Source organism: Alosa pseudoharengus, unplaced genomic scaffold (genome assembly GCF_046254945.1).
Source record: "Alosa pseudoharengus isolate Yale_2024_CS ecotype anadromous, Long Island Sound unplaced genomic scaffold, YU_APseudo_1.1 YU_APseudo_1.1_scf_19, whole genome shotgun sequence".
In the NCBI taxonomy this organism is placed as follows: domain Eukaryota; kingdom Metazoa; phylum Chordata; class Actinopteri; order Clupeiformes; family Clupeidae; genus Alosa; species Alosa pseudoharengus.
This window is the reverse complement of record NW_027468657.1, coordinates 11,854,589-11,864,588: the sequence shown is the minus strand read 5'-3', so window position 1 is coordinate 11,864,588 and position 10,000 is coordinate 11,854,589. Positions and strand designations below refer to the sequence as shown.

Here is a 10,000-nt window from a genome sequence, read left to right as displayed (position 1 = left end):
TCTCTGTGTTGTGTGTGTTGTGGTCACCTGCTCTCTATGTTGTGGTCACCTGCTCTCTGTGTTGTGGTCACTTGCTCTCTGTGTTGTGTGTGTTGTGGTCACCTGCTTTCTGTGTTGTGGTCACCTGCTCTCTGTGTTGTGTGTGTTGTGGTCACCTGCTTTCTGTGTTGTGGTCACCTGCTCTCTGTGTTGTGTGTGTTGTGGTCACCTGCTTTCTGTGTTGTGGTCACCTGCTCTCTGTGTTGTGTGTGTTGTGGTCACCTGCTCTCTATGTTGTGGTCACCTGCTTTCTGTGTTGTGGTCACCTGCTCTCTATGTTGTGGTCACCTGCTTTCTGTGTTGTGGTCACCTGCTCTCTATGTTGTGGTCACCTGCTTTCTGTGTTGTGGTCACCTGCTTTCTGTGTTGTGGTCACCTGCTCTCTGTGTTGTGTGTGTTGTGGTCACCTGCTCTCTATGTTGTGGTCACCTGCTCTCTGTGTTGTGGTCACCTGCTCTCTGTGTTGTGGTTACCTGGGCAGCCGTGGCCTACTGGTTAGCGCTTCGAACCTGTAACTGGTTGCTGGTTCGAACCCCGACCAGTAGGAATGGCTGAAGTGCCCTTGAGCAAGGCACCTAACCCCTGACTGCTCTCCGAGCGCCGCTGTTGATGCAGGCAGCTCACTGCACTGGGATTAGTGTGTGCTTCACCTCACTGTGTGCTCACTGAGTGTGTTTCACTGAGTGTGTTTCACTAATTCACGGATTGGGATAAATGCAGAGACCAAATTTCCCTCACGGGATCAAAAGAGTATATATACTTATATACTTATACTTATACCTGCTCTCTGTGTTGTGGTCACCTGCTCTCTGTGCTGTGGATGCGGCTGGTGGACAGTACTGGACCGATGTCTACCTGAGCTGGAACCCAGACAACTACCCAGGTGTACAGAACCTGCGCTTCCCGTCCAGTCAGATATGGACCCCTGACATCCTTCTGTACAACAGGTAATCACACACACACACACACACGCACGCGTGCACACACACACACACACACACACACGCACACGCACGCGCACGCGCACGCACACGCACACACACACACACACACACACACACACGTGCACACACGCACACCCACACACACACACATACACATACACACATACACACACACATATGCACTGCTACTACAAACCACTCTTGCATTTTGTTTCTACCAGGTAAACATATTACATGCTGTAGCTTTGGCTTGTTAAACATTCATACAGGCCCTCTAAACACACACACACACACACACACACAAATACATAGATGTAGGGCTGCTCACCATATTTGCTGACTCCAGGCACATTGCACAACACCATGGTGCCCTACATAAGAGCAGTGTCTGGAAGGCAGGAAGTAGGTGAAATGGGACTTAACGCAAAACTTAAGACTGCTACCTCAGCTGTGTGTGTGTGTGTGTGTGTGTGCGAGAGAGAGATGTGGTGTTTATTGCTGTGTGTGTGTGTGTCTGTGTGCGTGTCTGTGTGTGTGTGTGAGGGAGGTTTACGTGTGTGAGTGCATTCACATTTGTGTGTGCATGTGTGCACTCTAGCATTCAGTCAGTGACTACCCTCCTCCTCTTCCTCCTCCTTGCCTCATACGTTCAGCAGGTCGGCTTCCTCTAAACCGCCCTGTGGAGACTCTAAATCCCATCAGGCATTTCTTCAAGACCCTGGGGCTTAGTAGGGGTCACACTGAGGTCGGCGGCTTCTGACATCACAGTGCTCTGTGAATACGCACACCCCCTCAGGCTAATGAACATGCAGGCAGACAGTGAGCTACCTGGAGAAACTCCATGACTAAACCAGCTTCTCTGGATCCCCCCTTTAATCCCCTCCGGGACGCCTTCAGACTGCTGAAGCAGGACTCTGTGTGCTTTTCAGTGCAGCCACCTGCGACTCGAGCATGGAGGGGAATAGAAGCAGACAGGGCTGCTACTGCGTTTGGCGAAGGTTGAAGCCTTCCCTTCTGGTGTAGCATTCTAAGATCACAGCATTTCAGGAAAGAATAGGAAGGAATGAAGAGGAAACAAGGAACTAAAATCAGAGATGCTCTAAATGGGAAGATTACAATCTTCACAGCTACAGGATCTACAAGGGGAAGCCGGCGGCTATTTTGTTTTATTGGAATAATTGGAAGTGGCTATAACTAGCCTGGCTAACGTCAGACCTCATCTCATTGAGATGGGGTCTGGGAACTAAACATTTATTTTCTCGTATTTGAAACGTGGTTTACAAATGCCCAGAGCCATTTATTGGCTAGATACTAGATAGAATTATTCCCATTGTCAAAATTGTAATGGCTGAGATTACTGTCTCCCCATATTAAGGTCTCCGCACTTAGACGCCGACATGAGTGTGTTGCACTCCGCTTACAATGTTGGATTATATTCAATTCCATTGTTTTCAATACAACCCTGTACACCACCGTCAAACTCTAACACCTCCACCGTGTCGATTATGATTCAATTCTATTTTGCTCAATAAAATCCATTGTGTATGGAATGCTTGTCCATTAAAAAGTTCAACGAATGTGTTGTCCCTATCTGGACACAGAGATGTGTTAAAAAACAATGCAAGTTGTGTTATTTTCAACACATTCGACTGTATATGCGGGCCGCTTCAGAGCGTCTCTGACGAGGGGTGCAGTGGTTGCAGCAAGGCCATCTGGCCAGTGCCCCCTGCCCCCTGTACCTGTACCTGTACCTGTACTCGGGGAGTCTAGTGTTACACGGTTCACAAAGTCAGGGCCAGTAATAGTGGAGGGTGGTGGGGGGCAGTCAGGTGTGACCGTGCCAATGCTACTCTATGATAATAGTAACTTATTACCAGGGAAAGTAACTATTTGTGTTACTGTTACAAAAAAACAAGCTATATGTCAAAGAATTTGGATTTTTTGAGCAGTTTTGAGCAGCCAGTTGAAATGAGTAGAACAGACAGGTGTTTGTAGGCTACATAACTTTCAATATTTATTAGATAGATAGATAGATAGATAGATAGATAGATACTTTATTGATTCCCAACGGGAAATTCAAGATATTGCACATCGACACACCTACGGTTGACTTCAGCCTGTGTCATAGGTTTTTGTGAGGCAGAAAGATCTAGCTTTTGCTGCTTGGAGGACTTTGCTCCGAGTCCTTCTTTGCTAGTGGATGGCGAGCAGTCAGGTGTGACCGTGCCAAGGTCATTCAGCCACTAAATTCAAATGTCCGGGGGGGCTGAGAGAGGGAGAGAGAGACTGAGAGGCTGTGAGAGAGAGAGAGACTGAGAGAGAGAGAGAGAGAAAGAGAGAGATATTGAGACTGGTGGCTACTGTTCTCATTGTTCTGATCTGGTTTAGAATTCAGGTCTTGCTTGAGCTGTCTGCAGTGTCATCGGGTATGTCCTCTGTTTGGTATTGGCTTTATGTGTGTGTGTGTGTGTGTGTGTGTTTGCCTGTGTCAGCTTCTAATGGAATTTTCTGCTCTTACTGATAGAGGTAAAAAAATGGCTGATGTCATGTTTTCACTCAAAGAGATAGGAAGAGAAGTATGCATATTGATTGTGTGTGTGTGTGTGTGTGTGTGTGTGTGTGTGTGTGTGTGTGTGTGTGTGTGTGTGTGTGTGTGTGTGAGTGTGCGCGTGTGTGTGTGTGTGGGTGTGTTTGTGTGTTTGTGCATGTGTGTAAGAGAGAGAGAGAGAGAGAGAGTCTGACAAAGTTATTGTTTAGTGTTAACACACAAAAGGGTACACACACGCACACACACACACACACACACTCACACAAACAGTGAGAGACAAACAGGTCACTAAGACACTAATGTCAATATGCATTCAAGCATTTAATCAATTGACACACATCACAGATGCACAGATGAGGTCCAGACTCCCTCTTCAGAGAGGTCAACAGTTAACCACGGTCACAACACAGAACGCACTCAATACAATTGCATAGAAAACAACTTAACCCCAGCTCATTCTTCCACTGCAGGAGGACTGTGAGTGAATGTGTGTGTGTGTGTGTGTGTGTGTGTGTGTGTGTGTGTGTGTGTGTGTGTGTGTGTGTCTGTGTGTGTTTGTATGTGTGTGTGTGTATGTGTGTGTGTGTGTGTGTGTGTGTTCACTGACTGGAATGATAAATTATTGGATAAAGAGACTGATTATATAGAGTGGGGAGGGGGGGTGGGGCTGTGGCATGTGGGAGTATCCCAACCACCTATGGGCACGTAGGGACTACAGGAATTTGGGTTCCTGACCAGCTATGGGTCCGCACGTGGGGACTACATGAATTTGGGTTCCCGGCCACCTATGGGTCCGCACGTGGGGACTACAGGAGTTTGGGTTCCCGACTACCTATGGGTCCGCACGTGGGGACTACAGGAATTTGGGTTCCATTCAAACCAGTGACCTGACTTCCTGATCCCACCCCTATCTCTATCATTTGCTGTCTGTCAATCTTCACCACTCTGCACACACAAAAAATATACAAACTTAAATACCCTCACTGAGAAGTCTTTAGAGTATAATTAAATAATGTGGTTTGGAGTGTGTGGTTGGTTGGTACTGTTTTACTTTTCCACTTGCCAGAGAGAGAGGGGAAAGAGAGAGAGAGAGAAAGAGAGAGAGAGAGAGAGAGAGAGAGAGAGAGAGAGAGAGAGAGAGAGGAACAGACACTATAGGGGATATTTCAGATGTTTTATCCATCTGGTTTTCACAATGCTGCTCTGACACTCCAGTGGCTCAACATTGAGTACAGAATGGCTTTGCTGCCTCACCTTTAAGTGGAACAGCCAGAGGGCAGGGGAATGCTGGAGATGTATCGACATGCACGCACGCACACACACACTCTCTCACACACATACACGCACACACATGGAGTAATGGAGTAACACACATCATTTAACACTTTAACAGCCGACTGTGCAACTAATCCCACGCTAGTCTAACAATGGATGGCAAGCAGAATATCATCTTATTAATGCACTTCTCCAATGGAAGAACACCTCATTTCAATTAATATTATTCATTCATGTATAATGGGAGTTTAATGATACAGTTAAATGTTACAGAAAGTAATCACATATAATGACATATTAGGTTCCCAGTGATTAATGGTTGATTCACTGCTCTCTGATCACATAAAAGACACACACACACACACACACACACACACACACACACACACAGTTCCCCGCCACATCTTAAGCATTGAATTATGCATGATTGAAGTGCATCCTAAATTGTATTCTTGGCTGCAAATCTAAGCAGATTCTCCTGCCCCCCTCCCCTCCATCTCAAACACATCACTTAACACAACACACTGCTGTCTGTTGGCCCAGAGCATGTACAGCAGCTTTCTAATGCATGCATATTTAGTGATGACCTCACCTTCAGCTTGCGTTTCCACTGACTCACACCACCTTAAACAGGTGCCCGACGTGAACATGCAAGCAAAGACGTGCTCTGATCATTCAGGTCAGCTCTCTTGCTTTCACTTTCATGAGTGACCCATGGAGATGGAAGCGGTAGCGTTAAGTTCTGCCAGGAACTTTATAATGACTCTCCTGACCAATCAGCAGTCTACATGGGTCTTTATAATGACTCTCCTGACCAATCACCAGCCTACATGGGTCTTTATAATGACTCCTGACTCCGGAACGTTACTTTAAAAAAGTAATTAGTTATAGTTACTCACTACTTGTTCCAAAAAGTAACTGAGTTAGTAATTGAATTACTCTATGATAAGAGTAACTCATTACCAGGGAAAGTAACTATTTGCGTTACTGTTACAAAAAAACAAGCTATATGTCAAAGAATTTGGATTTTTTGAGCAGTTTTGAGCAGCCAGTTGAAATGAGTAGAACAGACAGGTGTTTGTAGGCTACATAACTTTCGATATTTATTAGATAGATAGATAGATAGATAGATAGATAGATAGATAGATAGATACTTTATTGATTCCCAAGGGGAAATTCAAGATATTGCACATCGACAGACCTACGGTTGACTTCAGCCTGTGTCATAGGTTTTTGTTGTGAAGCAGAAAGATCTAGCTTTTGCTGCTTAGAGGACTTTGCTCCGAGTCCTTCTTTGCTAGAGGATGGCGAGCTATCATCTGTGGGGGAGGTATCGGTGTTTTTGGCCACTAGCTTTAGATGCGTGTGTGAGATGCTTCATTAAATTAGAGTTGCTTATGTAACGCTTCTAACTTAACGCAATATATAGGACTACTATATTACCAGAGTTATCAGAGCTAGGTTCGGCTATAGGGAGAGAATTGGCAACGACCAGTATTTAGATGAAGAAAAAGACAATAACATTTATTATGACACACAAGAAAAGATATTGAACCACAATAGAAAAATGTAAAACCCCTTAAAGTCAGTCGCGTAAAGTCTGTCAGTAACAAAATGTTCAATATAATAAAGTTTTACCCCAAAGTTCAATATTCCAATCCCAGAGTTCAATGTTTCTATATCAATGTTCACGTATCCTTTAAATCCTCAAAAAAAAGGGAAAAGGTAGAAAAATGCAAAAAAAGATCTTCGTACGTACTTTTGTAAAGGAAAAAAAAAGATGAAACAAGGCCTTATTAATCACTACCCGGGTAGGAAATTAGTGATGTGTATCTTATAGTGTTGTCACGATACCAAAATTATGACTTCGATACGATACCTGCCATAAATATCACGATGCTCGATACTAAAACGATACTACGGCGAAATCCTAAGATATCTGGAGAAGAAAGGACTCATACCTCCTCCAAGTGTATTGAGTCATTTGTGTTAAATTTGGTGCACTTTTGTAGTGTGTAGGTCAATTCTGGGTTCTAAACTTCTAAACTTCCTACATAATGATTATTTTTTTATAGTCAGTAAAATAGTAGGCCTACTTTCTGTGATTAAGTCCTTTATTGTTTGTTATAGTTAATTTACATTGTGTTGTGTTTTGGCAATAAAGTAGCTTTAAATAGCCAAACTAGGCTAGATCAAGGTCAGTGTTCAAATTACTGCATGCAAATCACTGAATACTATGCAGAGGGGCCTAATCTTTAGGCCATCTGATGTACAGTATAGGCTACCCTAGGCCTTCCCGTGTTCATGGGATTTCTTTGACAGTTGCAAAGGGGAAAATGTGAGGATAGTCTTCTTTGCGCCCAGTGTACAAGTACGACGTTCCAACCACTCAGGTCTTCGTCAGATAGGCCTACACCATTACCTGTTGCAATATATCTGTGTGCATTACTACATTACGTCTATTTCTTTGATAACATGATTTGCTAGCACGTACTGTAACAATACGCCTCTATTATTATTAGGACTCAACACGCTTTGGTGGTATGCTGTAGGCTTTAATTAGCGCATTTCGGGTAGCCTATCCTACATCTGGGCAATATTTATTGAACAAATTGCAGTCTACATGCCATGACAAATATTACCAGTAGTAGGCTACTGACCGAACATGAAATAGATCGTTTACAAGTTATGGTAATGTTATTCTGGCGTGAACATTGCGCTTTCATCACGTTAGCACCCTATGATTACAGCTCGTTATGTCTCGTCAAAATGATTACAGCTCGTTATGTCTCGTCAAAATTCATTGATGAAGGAAGGTTCGCTTTATCCCAGAGAACCATACTCGTTTCACTTAGGCTAGACTAAAACATAAGAGAAGAACTTGGCACTAACCATGTAGTCGTGTTTTCCATAGCATATTCGTTAACCTGTCGTTCTTTGAACTCTTTAAAAATTTTGGGATATGTCTGCGAGGTGTTTTGCCAGGTTCCATGCGTAGCCTACTGCTTTTAAATGACTTTGTGTACCTGATGGCTTGCCTTAATTCGCGATGTATCCGAAATAGTTGCAGATTTCACTGCACCTTTTGTTTTATCCACAAGGCCTAGAACTGTCGGCAAAGAACTATGACGTTGGCTGCGCACTCACTCACTCAGAGCTGCCTGCTTGACACGCCCACTTGCCTAGATGCGTGAAAGGAGCAGTGAGAACAGCAGTTCACACAGACACAGAACGTTATTATTTTAATAAAGTATCGATTCTAAAAACGTCTGAAATCGTATCGTTTTTTGCGTGAAGGCATCGCGATACCTTTTTAGTATCGATACACCGTGCAACACTAGTATCTTAATCTTATCTGTAATCCAGAACAGGTTGCGTCCAGGCCACAGGCATCACAGGTAGGCGGACACACACACTGGTCACAGTCCTTAGGATGGCTCGCCGTATCTCTCTCTCTCTCTCAATCGTGGCAGAAGATGCACAATAACAAAAAAACCAATCGGAGATTCAATGATTTAAGACACAAACGATCTTCAGGAGTAATAATTCAACTGGAAACGTCTTCTTGAAAAAGTTAAACAAAGGATTAGTTCAAAAATAAACGGTGAAGTGTCGAAACGTTGATAAATCTTAATCTTTCTTTCACTCGCAATATCTCTATGAGCTTCAGTGGGAAAAAACGCAGTTGTGGACTCTTCCTCTATGTGCAATGCACTCGTTCACATGCAGCACAGCGACCCCTAATGGACAGGGGGCAAACGCTACAACTACAATCAATAACCCAGTGCAATTTATGTGGGTTACACTTACAACGGATGTCGACAAAGTCTTCGCTCCTGGACATAATGTACAGATTACATGCACGTTCTTGCCTTGATGAATTTGAAGTAGTGCTTTTATCTCCACCTTGAAAATGCCAACTTTTCGGATTGCTCCTGACCTCTGCTGTTTCGTCGAAATCTCTATTTTAGCTGTTGCGTGTGTGTGTGTGGCACGTGTGCTGGCAAGTGTGTAAAAACACTGGCTCTGATTGGCTGTCATGAAACATGACTGCCTTAGCCAATCATAATCGCTTACGTCGTTATTAACCCACCTCCTGACTAGCTGTGAGCCAGGGTGCGTTCGGATTACAGTTTATTTAATCAATGCATAGTAACGCACCACATTTAACGTCCAGTTACGTTAACGGCGTTGTAACGACGGGAAAAGTAATTAGTTAGATTACCCCGTTAGTGAAAAAATAACGTTGTTACCTAACGACTCTCCTGACCAATCACCAGTCTACATGGGTCTTTATAATGACTCTCCTGACCAATCAGCAGTCTACATGGGTCTTTATAATGACTCCTGACCAATCAGCAGTCTACATGGGTCTTTATAATGACTCTCCTGACCAATCAGCAGTCTACATGGGTCTTTATAATGACTCCTGACCAATCAGCAGTCTACATGGGTCTTTATAATGACTCCTGACCAATCACCAGTCTACATGGGTCTTTATAATGACTCTGCTCGTGCACCTGTCCTACTGCTTCCAGGTGCCAATGTTCAATGTTTTGTCTTTTGTAAATCCTTTGATAGTTTAAAATCTTTGTTAACTTTCATTGTGCCTTCTGACAGCGTGTCCTAACCGGATCCGAGCGAGCGACTATCTTGTAGCATTCGGTGTTATCTGTCTCCACCGAATCCGTTAAATATGCCCTTCTATTGCGTCATATTTCTCATTTAAAATAGCAGAGCAACGTGAGCGACAGAAAGAAAATAGAAACAGGGCGTCCGACAAAAGCTCTCTCAGAACATTCCGTTGAATGGCGCTGCTTGCGTCGCATGGTGCTGCTTGCGTCGCTTGCAGTCAGGACACTCTAATTGAAAATAATGTATTTTAGCGGGTTTTATCGCTAATGTTTGCTCGCATCGTGTCCGGTTAGGACACGCTGTGAGTCTTTCTGGTTGAAATATATTGCTGTGCATCAAATTAGTCATAAATTAGTAATCTTTTCAGTCAGTGTGTCTGTGTGAGCTTTATACATGTGCATGTGTACACAGTTATCAAGGACAGTTTCATTAATCCTTTTGACACACACACACACACACACACACATAATTAAGTAACAATCTCTCTCTCTCTCTATCTTTCTCATTCTCTCTCTCTATCTTTCTTACTCTCTCTCTATCTTTCTCTCTCTCTATCTTT

The 10,000-nt window shown here is 43.6% G+C and overlaps 1 protein-coding gene across 1 annotated transcript in view; it reads left to right on the top strand.

Annotated features, from left to right (window-relative positions):
• LOC143133068 (neuronal acetylcholine receptor subunit alpha-7-like) overlaps nt 1-10,000 on the top strand; it is a gene marked incomplete at its 5' end in the record, with an annotated part of 43,752 nt that overhangs the window by 13,999 nt on the left and 19,753 nt on the right. The window contains one exon of the mRNA XM_076292863.1: nt 877-986. Within this exon, the coding sequence (XP_076148978.1) occupies nt 877-986 (110 nt within the window). The remainder of the gene's footprint in view (nt 1-876; nt 987-10,000) is intronic.